At 40.3% G+C, this 20,448-nt stretch overlaps 1 protein-coding gene and 1 long non-coding RNA gene across 2 annotated transcripts; one reads left to right on the plus strand and one right to left on the minus strand.

Annotated features, from left to right (window-relative positions):
* Positions 1 to 4,338: 4,338 nt before the first annotated feature.
* On the minus strand, positions 4,339 to 11,607 carry sparcl2 (SPARC-like 2). The gene is made up of 8 exons (XM_061040027.1): positions 11,515 to 11,607; positions 10,570 to 10,642; positions 9,750 to 9,861; positions 9,391 to 9,509; positions 9,144 to 9,298; positions 7,942 to 8,054; positions 6,086 to 6,180; positions 4,339 to 5,278 (listed from the first exon to the last, which is right to left on the minus strand). The coding sequence occupies exons 1-8, from the start codon at positions 11,575 to 11,577 to the stop codon at positions 5,223 to 5,225; spliced, it is 786 nt and encodes a 261-aa protein (XP_060896010.1). The 5' UTR covers positions 11,578 to 11,607; the 3' UTR covers positions 4,339 to 5,222.
* Positions 11,608 to 13,870: 2,263 nt separating this feature from the next.
* LOC132975476 (uncharacterized) lies at positions 13,871 to 17,589 on the plus strand. The gene is made up of 2 exons (XR_009673273.1): positions 13,871 to 14,707; positions 15,694 to 17,589. It is a non-coding gene; the product is annotated as an uncharacterized LOC132975476 (long non-coding RNA).
* Positions 17,590 to 20,448: the final 2,859 nt, after the last annotated feature.

Consider the following 20,448-nt stretch of genomic DNA (forward strand, 5'->3'; position numbering starts at 1 on the left):
TATCTGTATGTGCAATCTGAGAGTGAGGGAGCGAGTGGGTGAGTGTGAGGGGGCTGGTTGGTAAGGTCGCTGAATGGGGTGGTGATGAGAAGAGAGAGAAAGAGAGAAAGGGAGAGAGAGAAAGGGGGGAAACGGGAGCTGATGTAAAAGTTAAATGCATTAACCATTGTGTGGCTGCTCTGATAACATCTGTATTAGCAGCGAGCCGCAGACAGCATGTTGGAGGTTACACTGTCTTTGTGCCCTTATCGCCTGTTCAATCAGGTGCTCAGTCTGCCTCTAAATGAATGTGTTTAAATGGAAGAGCAGCCCCTCAGACACATAATGGATTTATGCAAATATTTAGTGTGCTTTCTGGCTTTTAACAAATTACAAACTGTACCATGTTATATAAAAAGGGAAAAAAATAGACCTTTTCATTTTAATAGAGCTCTTCAGTTTCTTTGGCAGCTGAACATTTAATTCTACCTATATGTAACCTTTCTATTTTTTATTACATTCATAGAATTTACAAATTTGTTTTTTTGCTAAAATTTACAAAAATATTAACAAAATTGTTTTATCTTGATTGATAATATCTCAATTTCAGAAGGTAACCAAATGATTTAAAAAAAATGTATCATGTGGCTTAGAGCTGTAATACACCTATACTTTAAGATACAGGCTTTTACTTTTAGAGTTTCAAAATGTAACATGTACTAATTAAATGATGACAACACATCTTAATAAGATTTCCATTGATTATGCAGCGTGGATACAGGATTTAAATTCGGAATTAACTAATGTGAGGTTTATTCATGGTTGTTTTCTCTGTTAAGTTCTTTACTTTTTGGCTGGTTGGCTCATAAAATGTGAACTTTGCAGGTCGAAGTTCCATGTCTGCTTTTGCTTGCTGTTTGGTTTGTTATCATATTCCTGCATGTTAAGAAATATGACTCTTGAATAGAACACACATCTATTGTTTTTACAATCACATCCAAGTTAAAAAAGGAAAACTGAGTTAAAGATAACTGATTTTTATGTCAAATGTAGCAATTATCTTTATGTTTTATGGTCTTATTTAGCACCTTTTCTGCCTTTTCTTAAAGGGTTTAATTGGTTCTCTTTTCTGGCAAAAGATTCAGTAGTCAGAGAAAAAAAAGACTGACACGGTAACTCTAATCAAAATAGGCGATGCTAAATATATATATATATATATATATATAGGCAATGCTTAGCTTAGCCTATCTTAGTACAACGACTTAAAACAAGTGTAAACAGCAAACCATGCTAATAAATTTCAATATATTCTCTTGTTTGTTTAAGCTGAAAAAAATAAAGGTCACCAAAGTTCAAAATTGTAATTTTTTTCTTTAATGAAGGTTTGTGGCAGGACTTAAACGTTTCGGGCTAGTGTTCCCTCTGTTACTAGTCAGAGTGTTATCCTTGGCTAACAAGCTGTAGCTTTGTATTCACTGTATAGAACACTTCTCCTTTAACTACAAATCTCCTGTCTGGATTTTTTTTCGCTCCTGCAGTCTATCTGTTCTTAACTTCAGTCTTGTAGAAGTTGGGGAAATTGTTGATTAATGCTAGCAAGATTAGTAGCTAGCTTGTACCCACTTGCTGCCTGGGGCTATGTTTTTTAGTGTGAATCCCTGTGTTTGTATAGCTGAAATTAAAAACCTTAGCCCATCCATGTTATAGTGAGGGCACCATACAATGAAATGGAGGTCCACCGGAAAGAGGCCATATACAAAGTATGCATACAGGACGGCCATATTGAACTCTTTATGTCCTCCACCTATAGGTCAAGTGTAGATCTCTAGAGGATTTGTGGGGGTGGGCATTCATATCAGTGGCTCTCCAACTCCACCCAGCTCTCTCATCTCCACACAATGGTGGGCCTCATGTACGCTGCTCTCTCTCCTGAGCTCTTTAATCAATATCATGAGGAAAACAGAAAGAGGCCCGCCACATTGTGTGCTAACTCCCCCTTTTCCCCTTCTGCCATGGGGCCTTTTCTCACTCATTCAGCAGGTACTTCAGTGTAGGACTATTGAGGTCGCTCTGAATGGGACCCACTCCACCCAGAGGGAATATTGTCTGACCGCAAGCTAAAATCTGAGAGACCCCCCCCTTTCTATCTCCCCTTTCCTCCATATATCTGGCTGCCTGTCTCAGCCCTGCTAAATCACTTCAAAGAATAATAAAAAATCTGGCATATGAGCGCTATTAATAAATGTATCACTTCAGTGGCCACAACTGGTCTTTTTTTATGAGTGAGGACCCTTTGGTGTGGCTGGACTCTCTTTCAAAGCCACCAGTCTTCTTCTCCATCGCTCTACGTTCGCTGGCCCACTTTGCTTAAGAAGTTCTGAAAGTCGGCAATCTGGCAGAGCATGATACGACGTCTGCTTTTTGAAGATTGGGTGGTGATTAACCTTTGAGAGATTACTGCACACATGCAACGTTGTGCAGGAAGATCTGCACCGTGTTTTTAGAGGAGAACTTGATTTGTCAATCCTAGTTTGTTTCAGTAAGACTTTTGATGGCATCTGTCGGACATGTGTCAGCCATGGAATTGATGCACGGGCCTTGTGTGACACACACTCACACACATCCTCTCTCTCTCTCTCTCTCTCTCTCTCTCTCTAGCTGTTTCATAGCCATCATGACTGGCCTGAATATTTCTTTTGATCCCCACTGCATGCTCCTCTCCTCTTGTGTTGCCTGTCGTTTAATAATTTATCCACATACAGTACAGTCACCGGACAAACTCAACATGGTCTCAGCAAAGAAAGCAACAGAGTAAAAATTTCGTTTGGCGTAATTGCATGAAAAGAAAGTGCAAAACTGGCCCTTTCATTTATTATTAATGTCTGCTTACAAGCCATGCATAATGCAAGGGGGGGCATCTTTATGACAGCCATGTATTAAATATCATGTTCTGCAGGTCGGGGGTCTCCGTGCTGCATGCTTTTACTGCCACAGTTAGTTGACTTTGGTGTGGAGTAATAGCTTTGATGCAGTGTGTTGTAAAAAAAAAGCGACAAAGAGGGATTGAAAGCATGAGCGAGCAATGGAGAGAGATTGACAGAGAGAGAGAGGGGATGAAATGGGGGGACATGAGGGACGGTGGGAGGGAGGGGAGGAGTGTGCGCTAGCTGACAACGGGTTAACAGGAATCTTTATTTTTAACAACATGTCATCAACAGCCGCCCATCTGCTCCTGTGCTGTCAGAGTCCCTTGGGAGCGTGTGTGTGTAAATGTATAAGAGAGAGAGAAAGCGAGAGAGAGAGAGAGAGAGGAAGAAGAATAGAGGGAAAGCCATCACAGACCAGATCACTGATCAGCAAGGAGGAGAAGAAGAGGAGAGAGCAAGGTTAGGTCGATGGTTGGGTGGATGGGTGCACGTATCTCCCTCCTGTAATATCCAAAGCAGGTGTGATGGAGGAGGACAAGTAGAAGTTGAGGTGAACAGGCCATGTGAGTGTGACAGGAAGGTAGCTGCAGGATTACATGGATCAATCTACAACTCTGTTTGGACGGGGGGATGGAAGGAAGGTGGTGGTCCGGAGGTAATGAGAGGGAATCTATTAGCACAGACGAGGCAGGGTGAAGACACACAAAGAATAGAGGAGGAGGAGGAGGAGTTGTGTAGTCGATGTTGGACCTCCAGGGGTGGCCCCAACAGCTCATATGATTTAATTCTTTTGGATAAAGGGACTGGTCTCTGGGCTAGAAAGGGAGCGATTAAGGGGAGATGTTTGTTTGAGCCGGGACTTTGTATTTAGAGCTCTTTTGATCATGGAGGAGAGACAGGACCAACAGCTTGCCGTTGCGCAGGTAACTCTTCATTAGCAAATACAGTTTCATCTGAGAACAGTACAATTGATCCCTCTGCCTCTCATCTGTTTTACTTTTCCCCCCTCTAAGTTTGGACTTGTTTTTCACTCCGCGGCCCTCCTGTGAACTCAATATTGTCAAAAGTTTTGACTGAAATTCCAACACATTGCAAACATCTTGTTGATTTGGCTGGGCACTTTGTTTTTGCACGACATGTAGCGCAAGTTGCCTCGGCCCCGTTGCAAATCTGCTTTTTATACTGAAATCTCTCTCCCCCTTTTTTCTGTATCTTATATCCAATGTCTTTCTTTCCCTCCCCATCCTTCAGGCAGGCTAAATTTGAAGGCTAATTAGTCCAGAGAAACCAGTCAAACCAAAAAAGAAGCCACCCCAGGCCAAACACACTCATCCTCCTATTGATCTTATAGTAGCAACACAAGGAAACACACACCAATTCACACGCAAAAAAAAAAAACAGAGGCAAACAAACAAGAGTTTTTATAGCAGCGTTTATTATAGATGGTGCAAACATGCAAATAGGCAGCAAGCTTGCGTTCAAGTTCTTTGACCTTGACAGAGGTCATGTGTTCAAATGTTCTGCATGATTCTCACAGAGTTGGATGAACATGGAAATGTTTGCAGCTTCCAAACCCCTTTTCTCCTCTATTTCATCTTCTCCTCCCGCGTTCCCAGCCATCCCTTCCCCCTCTCACTCCCCGTTCTCAGTCTTTCTCTCATTTCTGATCCATTTTTTATGCATTACTCCATTACTCTCAACTCCCATTTACAGTGCATTACCTCCTTCCTCCCGTCTTCCACATACACACTTTATACTTCTCTCTTCTTACTTTCAGTCACTTTGCTCTCACTCTCCTCCAGTGCATCATGACACTTTACTCCTCTTCTTCCCCTTCACCCCCCATTATTATCTCTTTGTCTCTTCCCTGGTCACGTCATCCCATCCTAAGGGTTTAATTCCCCCTTGTCTTTATTTCCCATCTATTTTGTCATTCAAGTACACAATATGCAGTCATTCTCCCTTTTAATTGGTTGTTTAAAGCATGCCATGCAATCTGGCACTTAATGTCGCCAATGTCTCTGCACAAATGTACAAATGTCAGCTAATGTAATTAAAAACTACTTGCGGTCAGTATGTCCAGACATTTAATTGTGTCATTTAAGCATACACATGAGCGCACAGATGACCAGCGGACTCTCTCATTTGATAACCCAATAAATCACTATATAACAAGCTGCGATACAAAGGGAAACAGAATGAGAGCGAGGGAAGTGTGTAGAGATGCCTTCCTGTATCTTTTAATCAGATAACAACCTTCAGTGAGCTCTTTGCAAAGAAAAAAAAGAAAAAGAAGAAGGACCAGCAGGAGTCATGTCAGAGGTGGTTCTCTTTGATTGTAGGACACAGCTTACGGGAGCCCATTCTCATCGCTGTAGATAAAACAAAAACGAATCATTGGGTTTGAAATGGTCTGGGCTGATACTAATATCATCTCGAAAAAAGCGCTGATTTCATCTACAACTGTTGATGTTTAAAACAGTCCCACTAAGATTTAAGTCGCATATAAAACTGAAGCCAAACATGCAATCAAATCACTATTGTAAACTTCATGTAGGCATAAGCATGCGGCCTCATCTATTGTATAAAATTCTTTAACATTGACAAGCATCACAGTTGACAGTAAATGTCAAGTTGTGCAATTTCAAACAGCAAACTCGAGTACTTAAATGTAAGAGTTCATGAATTCAGATAGAAAATTGAAGTACCCCAATATTTTAAGTAATTCCTTCTTTCAAACAGAGGTTGTTCAAAGCTCAGTTCGGGTCTACAAATGAATTCATGTAAAAAAAAAAACAGTTCTGTATAGGTCTGTTAAAATAGCCCCAATGATGCCATAAGGGTACATTTTCCTGGAGCTGATATGAGTCAGTATGTTTTGACCTCAGCTGCATCTTTTTTCAATCAATCTGATTTTAATCTACCTTTTAAGTCCATCAATTTTATGAATGTGTTAACTGCCCCTATAATGAATTAGGTAATTATCCTCCAGAGAGTTATTTGTCCGGTGTAGAAAGGTCGTAGTTTATTTTTTCGAATGAAGGAAATGGAAGAACAGAGAGTCAAATTATGCGTTTGATTACAGTTAAAGTGGCTTTTAATAATCTCCAATCTGCATTAACCTTCACCTGCAGATCAGGAATTATTGTAACATTAGGAAAAAAAAACATGTTACTTACACATAAAATTGAAGAACCAGGCCTCAGAGTGATCCACAAGACAGGCGGTCCACTCCCGTAGGGTCACCTTTCTGTTCTTGTTAAGGTCACATGACCTGCAAACAGCACATGGTAACAAATGGTGAAACACATGCACTCACTCACTTACCCTCACACTCCCATGCACTTGTTACTTGCATGCATGCTCAACCTTGCAAACATAGGACCATAGAGTAGATAAATGCATTGTATAACGCAGGGAGAAGGTATAAAGATATATGGAAACAACTGCATTAGTGCGTTTTCGCTGCCATTGCCTTTCAGTTCACCCTGCAGCGTTATCTCTGAAGGGTACTCCTTCAATTTGTGTTAATCCATGGGCAGCGGGAGGCACAGTGGGTAATAAACATTATCATTGCTGGGAATGGCTTGACATTGACACAGCCAGCCCTTCTCCCACAAAACCTGTCACTGCAGACTGGCAGGGGAAAGGGGGGCTGGGTGGGGAAATGGATGTTAGCAAAAGGGGGGAAATGGATGAATGAAAGAATAAGACAAGAGTGAAAATGACGGAGGAATTGACAGAGAGCGAAGCAGAGGATAGGTCTATTTGTGGGTAAGAGGGAAGAAAAGTAGAAAGCACAGATGGGGAAAAGAGGTGCTTCAACATGGAGGAGGAGAAACATGATGGAGAGATGGTGTGGTCATGAGATCGGCGGGGAGGAGGACACAGGAAGTGAGTATTGGCATGGAGGGAGAATGGATAGATGGCGTGCAGAGAGAGCAGCATGGTGGGAGGTGCAGCTTGGTCACAGTGTGGAGGCGAAAAGAACCTCGGTGCGACATTTTTAACCCTTGGTGCTTCAGTAATTAGCTGAAAAATAACATATTGCATGAGACAGAAGGTTCGCATTATGAGCCCTATGTATGACACAAGGTGGTGGCGATATGAACCTTGTGAGCAATACTGTCCTTGCCTTAGGGATTACTTGGTGTTTTGATTTCATTTGACTTTTTTTTTCTGTAGTCCGAGTTGTATTGACCAATAATGTTTCAGTGGGCTTTGGCTGCTGCTGCAGGAAAATAGCCTGTGTGGAGAGGAAAATAAGCGGAATGTATTGGCGGTAAGGCTTGGAATACAACAGTTCTCAAAAACCATCTGCTATCGTCTGACACCTTTGAGCTGTTTTCATGTGGCTACACATGAAAATATCTGGACATAGACGACGGTCAACTACGCCTCCATTCTTGAATCTCAAACTGCTTTTTGAACTTTAAACGACACATGAAGAATAAGTCCTGGACAAGCTCTCTATAATCCGTTAAAGCTCCTATGGGGAGTTCTTGGTTATAAAAAAGACTGAAATCAATACTGATGCCTCTATGTGACAAAAACAAACAAGGCTATTAGCGGCAAAATTGATAATTTCTACAAAGTAACTGTAAATGCTTGTTTCCACTGTGAGTAACAGCATGCTGCAGAAACAGTCTCTGTTAACATTTTCATAGATTCATAGTCAATGATTAGTTTGACCCTCGAAAACGTAGGAAAACGCTGGACATAGAATTATCCGTACCCTGCAGGGGGCTATTTCAACTTTAAAAGATAACCAACTGGTTCTGAGATTGACTTGTGGTAAAACTTTACCTTTTCAATGTGTCATGAAGTTTGACTTTTTTTCCCCCCTCCCATGTTTCTGGGTAGGCTACACATTAAGTACATGCAAAACTATAAACGAAAACTGTTAGTGTATGTGAATGCTTTGATGGGTTGAGTTTCTGACTTAATTCAAATTGAAGTCAATCATAATATCATTTTCTGTGGCCCAAATTCCTGGCACAGTGCTGCAGCATTAGCAGCTAGGGGTAGGACTCACCGAAAGAACTGCGTAGCACAATGCTCCAGAGGCATCCTCTTGTAACCCAGCTTCCTCAGGTCTCGGCGGCTCAACTTGCCGTCTTTGTTCTTGTCCAATAAAGTAAATCTTTGCTAACGAGAAAGAAGAGGAAAGATAGAGGCTGTGTTAAAATAGAGAAACTTAATGAATTTTCACCTTTTTGAGAAGCATTTTCTTTGCACATTGTTAGCCTTGTGACATGACCCTAACAATAGAAATGCTGATCTGTTGGTTTGTCCACAACAACATTAAGTGCACAACCACTGTTAGATGAATCAACATGATTTTTGTCACATTTAAGGTCTTTGGAGGCTAAATCGCTTAATTTGACCTCTCCTTCTGCAATTTCTTGGCCTTTTTTTTTTTTTTTAGAGCTTTGAGATTGCACAGTTGTATCTTATGTTTAGGGGTTGATTAGCAAATGTTACCATGCTTGCGTTTTCAACTGAGATGGATAACATAGTATACATTACACCTGCACAACATCAAGGTGTTAGCATTGTCCCTTTTTCCCTGCTATTGCTAACATTATTCAAAGATATAATCCTTTATGTGTTGTAGATATATGAAGTACCATGAGACGTGGTTTAACTTGAAACACTGTAGGATATGTTGTGTTTCTTAACATCAAAATAATACACAAGTTCCCTTTTTAATTCATTTGAGGCCAGGAGGTGAAGGTGGCTGGCGGGAGCATATTAAATTATCCCTCCATTAACTCTCTTATTGAATAATTCAGTGATTATTGACCAGTTCCTATTTATACGTGGTCTTCTTGAGAGAGACTCTGTCTCATTTTGTGGATGACCACACCACAAGCAACACAAGAACTTTCCACTTACAGTAGGTTGTTAGTATCGATTTCTCTCTAGACCGTCCGTGCAGAGCAGTTCGTATGCTAGCACAATGAAGGTGTCTGGTGTCAAAAACAACTTTTATGTGTTCAGCGTTAGGTTACGCTGGGAATGAAAGTGATCCTTTGATGTGTTTTTTTTCCCCAGCTGTTTTCTTTATTTTGCACTACTTTTTCTTGTGGATATTGATTTCATTTGCATCATTATCAACTGATCTCATCCTAGATTAAATGTTAACTCTTAAATCATTCTCTCCCCTGGTATGAAGTCTGGTTGTGCCTGTTGGTCTGCTACTTAGGCTCCCTTGAAGCATGAAGTGTGTGCTACCTGTGCCAGTTGTGTCCTCTGGGCGTGGCTGAGGCAGCTCTGGGGCGGGGGAGCAGGTGCATACGTCTCCCCCATACGACTCAGGAGCAGAAACCAGTCCAGGAGACGATATGGAAACTGGCTGAACTCCTCCTCAGTGCATTTAGCCCTGGGGACTGATCAAGAAGGATAACAGAGTATAAATTCACAGGCTGTGCTGCAGAGTAGAATTTATATGTATTACTAATATGTAATGTGGTGTGTTTACCCAGACAGGGCCCAGTATGAGCCAGTCCAATTCGACGCCTCTTTCTGCAGGCTTCTTTATGCAGCAAACACTCGTTCCCATAGGTTTTTCCAAGAACACTGCACACTGGTGCCCTCTGCCTGATTGCAAAAGCCAGTGCCCATATGGAAATAGATATGTGAGGAAAGATCATACAATATGCACAGGTGTAATCCATTAACTGCTTTACCTTACATGATTTCATCCAATAAACTACATCTTTTTATCATTAACAAATCAAAGATAACAATCAACTTTCAAAGGGAACATTTGTATAAATACCCTGGCCTAAAACAGTAAATGGTCAAAACTCAAATACTTGGTTAATATGAGGTGTTTACCATGAACAGGACTGTGGACAGACACACTTTGGGATGAGGACTCCATTTTCATGAACTACCTGGCACCAAGATCCCACTGGACTGTGACATTTTAGGAGCTCACAAAGCTTTTCTGAAACATGAAAAAACTGTTCTGAGGACTACTTATTCAGCTTTCAGTGCTAATTACAGGTGTGAAATTACAGGGTGTAAACAACAAATGCAGTTTCTAATTCAGGACTATTTAAGATAATGCGATGCTATAGAGTAGTGGATATGAAAATGATATCTAGAAGAGAAGTAAAGCGAATAAATGATGTGAAAACTATGACTTTCAATCTCTGCTAAACATTCAGTACATTGCCTGAAAGAGCATATTGTGCATGCATGTGAGTCAAAATGGAAATATGTGCAAAATCTAAGAGAATTTAGATTTTTAACAATAACTTAGAAACTAATACTATCTCCAACAAGTTACATGTAAGCCATAAACTAATTTACTTAGTTATAGTAGTAATAGTTACGACTTAAAACCCTAAATGAATGCCCTCCCTCCCCCCCCAAAAAAGAACATGTCTCAGCTTTCAAATGTACGTCTATCTTATGGTTGAAATTTGAACTGTCTCAGTCAGTGGTAACCTAATTCATTACCAGATATGCTAACAAGTGCAAATATGTTTTGCAGCCCTTGATGTGGAAAGTTTTCTAAGCTGCAGCATACATTTCTTTATCAACTTGGAAATAGAACAAATACCTTCTAATTGAACATATTTTACAAGAGATATAGAACTGGCATGCATTCAAAAGAATGGCTTTCCGTCAATGTAAGTTTGAGTTTTACCTGGATCTACTCTGCCAATATACGGTCTCAGACTCTCCTCAGCTTGTCTCTGTTTGCGTTGGGCTCTGCCTCCCTAACAACACACACACACGCACACACACACACACACACACACACACACACACACACACAGATATAGTTTTCTGAGTGTTGACTTGGCAGGGCTGAATTGAATAAGGATTATATGATCTTCATTACATGTCATTCCAGAGGCATGCACTGAACTCAGGTGTGAACTTGTCTGTCATTTCAATCCTTTGGATCATTATAGTTGTACACATGATAGGAATCAGTGTGATGATGCATCACAGATGAAGAGCCTTATGAGCCTCTAATTTAAACATTCAGAAATGTAAACTTATTGACGTCATTGTGGTCATTGTGCTGTATATGATCAGACAAAAGACCACAATGAAAATGCTATGTCTTTCCTATAACACCCAACTCCCTTTAAACGCTCAAATTCCAAGTTTATACTTTCAGAAACTTTGTAGTCAGCGCCAGATCCACATCTGCCCCCAGTGACCTCCATGTTCAGATAGAAAACAGGTGCAACGCTGGCCCAAAAAAACTGGAGCAACGCTTTCAAAGCTCAGGAATTATTGTTTAAAACTCCATAGAAAATAATCGTGAGACTGTAACAGCAAACAGGTTAGGGAAGACATGAAGTGTTATACAAAATATACATGTGATATGTGTACAGTTGCAACACTATAGTTTTGGAAAATCTTCAGGTTATATACAAGTATTTGTACGAGTGTTGGTGCCTAGATATTTTGTAGTTTTTATTCCTATTCACTTTTACTGTATTATTGATGTTATAAATCACTGTGGATCAACTGTGTTATGTATGAAGTGAAATATATAGTAGGTTATTTTTCTCTTGCATGCAAGTCTTAGGCTCAGTCAAATCCAGGCAAAAGCTAGACAAAAATGAAGACTCACCAGGGCTACCCAGGTTGGAAGACTCAGAAGCAAAAACAGGTCAAAGATCAACCTCAGGTTCATGTTTGAAACATTCAAGGAGCTGTAAAAGGAAAAATCCAGCAACAGGAACATTTTGAAACATTTTAAACCTAAAATATAAAATGTCAATTTAAATACAACTTAAAGCTTAAAATTAACTTAAAATACAAACTATATAAAAAGAGTAGATATAAGTGGACAGTGATCGGACTAACGGATGTAAACAGATGTAAACAGATGTAAACAGAACTATATGCAGTCGTGAACAGATGTAAACAGATTGCAGCTATTTGCTGTATTGTTATACCTCTACTTACTTAAAGTTAAGAAAATCCTTAAGAATAAATCACTTTCAAGGGTCCGTTTACCCAGATCATGCTTGGGTAATAGATCAATTTCTTCTTCAATCAACTGCGGTGTCATTTACAGACCTTACTTCCAGTCATTCTAATAATGAAGCTGAAAACAATGCAGCTCATTGAGCTCTAAGAAAAGAATAATTCTCCATCACAGAGGAAACAGAGGGTTGAATTACACTGAGAGGACATTCAGTATCCAGTTGAGGAAGTTATTATAGTCTAACATTTTCTATCCTCATGGCTGCTCGGGGGAAAAAAAAAACACATCTTACCAGTGTCACTGCTTTCGTTTGGTGCTTATTCCCCTGTTAGAGTTCTCCGTCTTCTCCTTGTTCCAAGATACCTTTCTCCCGTCTCACAGGCGCCTGTGACGGAGTTCTTTTACAGTCAGCAGTCTTTACTTTATCTTTTTATTTGATCCATCTTTTTTTACATTCTTCCTTTATCTCACCCCTCCTCTCTGCTCACCCCCTGTATCTGTCTGTCTGTCTGTCTGTCTGTCTTTCTTTCCTTTAAACTTAGCTCCTTAGTTGACTGTAGTTTAGTTAACAGGTACCTGAACTTCAAGACATTGCGCTGTTAAGTGTTGCTGAGATGATGAATATGGGGAAAAGTAGAGGAGGGATACTAAGGCACAGATATTAAAGGATCGAGGTGGGAGAGAATGTGTTTTTGGGGAAGGGGATGGTTTTCATTGAAGTTGGCACCGGTTCACAGAAAGAATTACGAGCCTGAGGGAAACATATGGCCACACTTCTCCTCACTCCAACATTCATCTATCTCTCTCTGACTTTTTCCACATTCAAACAATTGTGTAACTTACACACATGCAAACACCAACACAGACATGTGACATAAAATACATTTTTGCAGAAGAATGATGACTCTTAAAATATGAAGCATTAAAACAACAGGGAAAGGCTGCCCTCTGGTGGTAATGATGGTCAATAGCAGTTCCACTGGTTCAGAGAGCTGACAGGTTAAATCGCAAAATGCATTTCAGATCGAACAAATATTGGACAGTCTTTTTGTATTTTCTTCTTGAAAAAGGCCAAAAGGTTATGAACATTTGGTTTTAAATAAGGCTTTTTCGACTCACTCTTAAAATATTTAATGAAACTGTACTTTAAATATTTTCCCCGAGTAACCTCCTCTGGAGGTACTGAAGACACATTAAATTTTAAGGTAAGGGGGGAGAAAACAAAAGAAAGAAAACACATGAATAAGCAATGATGAAAATAAATGAATGGTGTGCTGTTGAGTCTGATCTCCGTTTATTGTTATTTCGGGTAACATAGGCAAGGATAGATTGCAGTGCACAATGAGCATCTGCCCCAGGGCCCTGGGTCTTGACCCCTTAGGGTCCATGTAGGCAGTAAACAGTGAATATAAGATGGTTTGTGTTAAACACATTTGTTAGGCAACATACAACCTAAGAATGACTACATCAGACAATAGAGGAGGCTAAATGCAGGTCTTGCATTCTTTTTACCTGCTTTGACCACTTGACTTGTAAAGCCCTAAGTCAAAATGTACATGACAGTAAAAAGGGGATAAACAGGGTTCTGTTTTTATGAGTGCCCCTGTGATGACCTATTTTTGGATAAAGGGACAGTTTAGACATTTTTTAAAGGACTTTGTAAGAGGTTACCCAGACTTTAAAACAGGGAAGAATAACACCGACTACAGTGGCCATGCTTCTGAAAACTCAACTCAACAACATATTGGATGATTCTATGGCCTACTTCCAACACTTGACAGGAATTATATGCTATCAACTGCTACAAATAGTAACACATGTCTGTTAGAGCTATCAACGCATTGTAGAAAGCACAACAAAATAACATGAACTCAATTTCCTCCATCGTTTTATGATCAGCACGGTCGCGTGCAGTCTGTACCACAGCACGCCCATCGCCGTCTGACGTCACATCAAGGGCTAGTGGGGAGGAGAGGCGGGAGGATGTAGTTTTTCTTTCGATGAACGAAGCTACGACTTTGAAAATGTAGGTACACTTCAAAAGTTTTTTTTTTTTTTTTCGAAATGATGATAAACTTTAGGAAGGAATGATATAATGTAGCGAAAACATTTAGTTAGGCGGCTATACAAGCACTTTGACATTTGCATGCAGTGTCACCCTTTGAGACCCAGGTGACATCTGCTCGCTCCGCCCAGCTGGAAGCGAGAGGACGATGTCGGAATGATAAACCGAAGTCAGTCTGTAACCGTGTGGCAGCCTGCTGTGGTTAGTTTATCTACAAGAATAGAAACTGCAGAATGTCAGCTTTTTATATCGTTTAAATGTGTGACATTAGTTAACGTGAGGCCGCAGTGTTTTTCCTGTGGATAACGATATGTGCATCAGCTGGTCGGTGTGAGTTGACTCGGTGACAGAGTAATTAAATAACGGCTCAGTGATTCCCTCGGGACACTTTAATCATTTTATTTTTTACGTTAAAGTGAAATTACAAAAAAAATATGCGAGGGAATTCCCACCATTTCCATATGGGCTATGTTTTCCAGTCAGCTCGCCGTGACTGTGCAGGACCCAACATAGTTTGTATTGCCTAAATATCAAGCGTTTTCAAAGCTGGACTTTTTTTTGCTTTGACTAGCTCACACTGGCCTACATGAATGAATCTGATCGGTCAGTGCTGTTGGAGACTGTTTTGAACGGAAAGCGAAAGAGTAAGGCTACCTCAACTTGGCCGGCCACTTTACAACATGTTGTTATTCACAGGACAACGAGCAAGTGGATTTTCTGCTGACCCATCGTTGAAGCTGTAAAATGCTTTAAAGCGGCGTAATTCAGGTAAGAGAAGCTTATTCTGTCAGTCTGCTCAAGTCTTTATGATAGGCTACTGGAATGAAAATGAAACTTAGCTTTATGTTGGGTTACATGTCCGTATTGTGTCATTGGTCATGTGTTTGTTCAGATGCATATTAAAAAAAACAAAAAAACAATGCAGAAAAACAGTAGATACGAGGTTTTATGATCTTGCCAGTTTAGCCCAGTGATTTCCAGTGAAGCAGAAGAGGCCATGGTTTCTAGCGTCACAACATCACAGTCATAAGATGCACTGGAAAAAGTCAGTGGACCGTGACTGAGGATGGCTAGTCTTTATGTAATAAGTACTGTATAGCCTATAAAAAGTAACTTATTACAAATAGCCTGAAAATATAAACACTGATCTTATGTATAGAAATACCTTGGATATGCAATGCTTGATAAATGTCTTGCCTTGTCACATAGTCTCTGTAGCCTGTATGGCTGCAAAGTTAATGCACGAGGGGAACTCTATTCAGATGGAGATACATCACAGAAACGTGTCTTCCTCGTACACATGTGAGGATTGAATGGTAACTAGAAGACTCACATGCCCTGCTTATCTTAAGACGTGGGATCCATTTTAACCAGGGCTTTTATTCCAGGCAGTGCTGTCTCACATGTACATATCTAATTTATACCATGACTGAAGTTGCTGTCAGTCATGTCTCATAACTTTGTGTGCATGGTCAACCATTTTAAGCTGTGATCTGTTACAGCCCACATAGTAAAAAAAAAATGCCATGGCATCAACAAGCCAGTATACATTAGGATAAGGCATGACTGACTACCCTTAGTGTAAGTGAGATGGACACTCCTCTGGTGCTACACTGTTTGGGTGGGGTTACACACACACACACACACACACACACACACACACACACACACACACACACACACACACACACACACACACACACACACACACACACACATGCATTCAAATGCAAACCAATGTGTGTGTTCCTCAGGCACCTGTTGGCATTGGTCCTGAGCCCCTTCCTGGCTGAGGGTGTGTTTACAATCTGACTCCCACCAACAGCAGCTGAATGTCTCAACCATGCGCCTGTCGAGACCCCCCAAATTGTGGTTCAATATATGAGGGTTTTTCCAGACTGTGTGTGTCTCTGCTGTCTGTCTGTCTGTCTTTATTGGCGCCTTGAGCATCAGTATGTGCTCTTTTTAATCTAGCTATGTGTGAAGATACACATTATGCACATTACCCTTGCATAGTAGTCATTCCTGGACACTAATAGGCTCTGTAAGGGGAACCTTGAGGCCAGTAGATAAGATGCAAAAGATGCATTGTTTTTCTCTACTTTGTTTGCCCATACTCCACCCTACTTTCTAAGCTCAAAATCAATGAGGGATCAAATGTCTGAGCACTTAAAATGCCCAGAGATGAGGTCATTCTGGATGGGGCATTGTGGTTGTTTTCAGTTGGTGTTGTCGTGGAACCAAGTGACTCGATTGGACTGTGACTTTTCTCTGATCCTCCTTACCCTCTTCTCTCCCTGTATGTGGTCTATCATTAGAGCTATAATTAGCCATGCTTATCAGTTCTGTCATTGCCCTGGTAAGACCGCAGATGTTTAAGCGCTTGGAATAGCTCAGTGTGTAACAGCGTGTAGGTACAGTATCACTGGTGCCCTAACACAGTCAGAAGTCGAGCTGAACTTGGAGCAAAAGTTTTAGTTTAAAAATCATGAAATGCCCTTGGAATAAAAAGTACTTGGCCCTGTCGCGTAATGAGCAGTGTGAGGTATTGAATTGCTACAGCTTCCCTATTTGTATGTGATCTGCGGCACACTCGAACTTGTTCTATTATTTGAACTTTAAACCTTTATGCAACCTACAACTTAAAAAAACATTTTGTTCTGTTCAGCAGTGTCATATAGAATGGGTTGAGTGTTTTTTCAGTGTACGAGTCCCTTTGTCCTCCAAGTAGTGTGTTTACACAGGTGTCATCATAAGCAAAATGTTGGGTGGCAGCAGCAGATGTGTGTCATTATTGGCTGGATGCTGGCATTTATTGTGAAGGTACAATGGGCAGCTGCTAAAAGGTCTGAAACCTTTTGTCTCAGCATGAAAAAAAAAGGCCGGCCTCAGAATATTGTAACTTGTCATAACAAGAAAAGCTCAGAATTTTTTTTAAAAACATAAACTTTGGCTTTGTACAAGTTTCTCAGTATGAAATGACAGTGAGCCTGCAGTATGGTACCAGGAACTTGGATCTGAATCAGCTTAATGTAGTATTCATCTACTATTCGTTTTATTGTTTATGACAGTGCTTTTCCCACTGTGTTTCGCCAAATTGTGTTCTCTAAAAATGAGCCTGTTGTTTCATTTCCCTAACGTAATAAATAAGCTGGTTTGACAAAGCATAAACGTATGTTACAATAAATTAAATATAGGGGTTGTTTGATACATACAACTATTGAATCATGGTGCCAAGTAGCGATATTTTTAATTAAAAAGAATACTGCCCTCTAAACAGACTTCCTTGCCAATTTGACTTCTGGTATCACCACTTCATGACTCCTCTCGGTGGTGCTTATGACATGAATGGGGTGAGCGTGAATAGAAGCTAGTTGCCCAAAGAAGTTGACATTGTGATAGAAGAATAAGAAAGCGGGAAAATGTTGGACAGCAGTGAGAAGAAGTTAAGAGATGAAGCATGATAAGAGGGGAAACAGAAACCAAACGGCAGTAGATAGTAATCCTGCACTTTACCTTTTAGAGGGCATTTTATATTCTTCAGTTAATGAGATATTGTGATGTATTATCATACAATTGTCTTGCATTAATCAATTATTGTAGATTCCATGTATCCTGATATTATCCCTATAAAACAATTTTACACCCTGGTCTGCTGTATCTAGTTCCTTTGTGACTCCTCCGGTTCAGGTGATATAACTCCATTAAGCCTGCACTACGCCAGTTCTCAGAGGTCATTCTCCTTAAAGCCTTCACGTCTAATTCAGTAATCCCTCCTAGCTGTGAGTCATGTGATATAATAGAGTCTATATGTTCTTCTTGGGCTCACACATTGGACAAGCATGTGCTGGAGACTTCAGGCTATCTTTTTAAGGGTGAACTTTTAGCACATTATAGTTGCTGAGTCATTTGCCTTCACCACATGTGCCCTGCTGGAATTGACATGCATCTGTTTAAAAAAAAGGTTTTTTTTCCTCAGCTGCAAAGGTTGACCTGCTGGGTTGCAAAGCCTTAGTGATACTTGACTCATTACCCATGTCCCTTTAAAAAGCAAATGACAGGCCATGTGATCACATACATAGCCATGAAGTCGATATTCAAATTCTGTGTTTGCATGGCAGGCCCAGTGGAATATCTAAAATCCCTTCCACACTTCTGTGTGTTCTTGTGCCTTTCTGAGCACACAACCACAGAGTATTGAGTCTGTTTATACCAGAAGTCTCCTGATGTGAATGTTACTCTACTGTGTCAGACGCTCCTTTGGATAGGTTCCCATTTACTTTAATCAGTTGACTGAATAGCTCTAAACCCTGTGAAAAAGTGGGCACAAAGACATGGCACTTGATGGATGTTAACCCCCTACTGTTGCATTATTTGATGTGAGGACGCTTTGTTCTCGCTATGATACTGTTTGCTGGTTACGATACAACAATGTGCTGCCTAATGTTACAGTAATGATGCTGGAGAGTGTCTTTTTTTAAGAGAGACAGCTGGATAGAGTGGAAAGGAAGAAGGGACAGGAAAAGAGGGAAGTTTGGCAGAGAGGAAGTTGACCTAATGGAAGTATATTGTCCATTCACAGAGGATAAAAACTGACCAGAAACATGATCTACTGTTATTCTCATGACGGGCCTGTGTTTTGAACCAACTGACATTGGTTACATCGCAACAAATAACTTTTACACAGGAGCACAGTAGCTTGATCAGCTGGTTTAGTTCAAGTGAACTCTCATGTGAGTGAGAAGAAAAGTCAGTTGACACAGAAAAACATTGTTGTGATTGTTACTGTAATGAAAAGCTCTGTTGAAGTGAGACTGTAGCTGAAATGGCCGTTGACTCTGCATGTGACCCTGTCATTTCCATATATGTACTGCATTGTAATTTGTTTAGTGTTTTCCTGGAACTGGCCAACATTTTTATTACATATCACAAGGCAAATTATTTTTATTTATCGTTAAAATAAACAATATTTCTATCAATTTTATTGATGTAAAACTTTGTGATGAATGATCCAAGAGCAAAGCAAAAGTAGCCTATATTTGAATTTTAATAATATGATCTAATATTAATATTAAGAATATTGAATAATATCATATAATATTAAACCAAATGACTTATTTCTATATGAAAAGGCTTCTAATCCCTCTAAAAAACCAACACCCACTTTGGATTTCTTTGCAGCATTTAAACACTTTTAACCTACTTTTATGTTTTCCTGACCTACAAACCAATAATTCTTTACATGAGATCTCATAAATCCAGATCATGAGCTCACACAAATCATTTAATGCTATCCGGTACAGCTTGAAACAGCTGAAAGCTGGAAGAAGGAATTACTGGTTAAAGAAAGTTGAAATGGGAAAAGCCTAGACTCATGTTAAATGTGTAACACAGAAATGGAAAACAGTGACATGTTTCTGTGTACACCTGTGTCCGTCATCTCCGTAGACATATTTATTCTGTCAGACTGTCGCCAGACAAGCTTAAGATTTGTTTTGCACTGGCTAGCCCACAAAACAAAATCCCTGTGGCCTTTATGTTCTTTCGAGGTAAACATCGGGATGTATCAGCTTTTATGTGATGAAGACATGATTTCAAATGTGTCCCAGACCCCCTTGGCATGTTGTTTAAAGGGGCTTTATGTAACTTTCAAAAATACTGCGTTTGTAGCGATTCCGCATGGCCGTTAGGTGAACTGCACCAGTAACCTGTTGCTCGCTCTCCCTCGCGTGCTCGTCATACGTGCTCGTACGTACACAAACGAGCATCATCATCGGCCGCGAAACACTGGATATTTACCGGCATAATGTTTACAGAGGAGGTAAGTGGTCATACACGTGAAAGTCTGTGAAGGAGTATGTGTGTCTGTATTCATTCTCCATCCTACAAACGACAGTCTCGGCAGGCACTGGCTGAGAGCGGGAGTGTGTGATGAGTTTGTCCACCTTTGAGAGCTCTTAGGGCGGATAGAAGTGTGTGGAAGGCGGCCTCTGACTGTGGAGGTGAAGACCGGGAGTGTGTGATGAGTTTGTAATGTTGATCTCTGTAAGCGGAGTGGCGTGAGGAGGACGTTGAGAACGTGCATAAAATGTCACTTCCTGGAGCTTTCGCGGAAAATACGACCTGGGGAAAAGTTTTATACAGGCAACACAGATAGACAGTGAACATCTACTTTTTCACATCAGTTAACCGTTCGCTTATTAATGGGAGATAAAAAACATTTTATGTAAAAAGTTACATATAGCCCCTTTAATTGATCAGATCCTTATCCGTCATGTTTGCAATGCGTTTGTCTTACCTGCTGTCCGGTTGTAACCCAATCCTGTAAGACACATTTCAAAATCAAGTCTAAAAAGGGTCATAGATGGAGTTGCCAAATCAATACAGATGAGTAATGAAAGTTTGTCGTGAAGTCAGAAAGAGTTTGGCAATCAGAAGTCAATTGGTACCCTCTCTCTGATCTTTGCTAATCATTTTGTTTCGTACTGTATGAGAAGGCTTAAGCCTTT

Source organism: Labrus mixtus, chromosome 6 (genome assembly GCF_963584025.1).
Source record: "Labrus mixtus chromosome 6, fLabMix1.1, whole genome shotgun sequence".
In the NCBI taxonomy this organism is placed as follows: Eukaryota; Metazoa; Chordata; class Actinopteri; order Labriformes; family Labridae; genus Labrus; species Labrus mixtus.

Coding starts and splice junctions, on each gene's coding strand:
- sparcl2 (XM_061040027.1), bottom strand. CDS start 11,577: ATGAACCTGAGGTTGATCTTTGACCTGTTTTTGCTTCTGAGTCTTCCA. Junction 9,299..9,390: donor TCATACTGGGCCCTGTCTGG/GTAAACACACCA, acceptor CTTCTTGATCAG/TCCCCAGGGCTAAATGCACT. Junction 6,181..7,941: donor TGTGCTACGCAGTTCTTTCG/GTGAGTCCTACC, acceptor TGCTGTTTGCAG/GTCATGTGACCTTAACAAGA.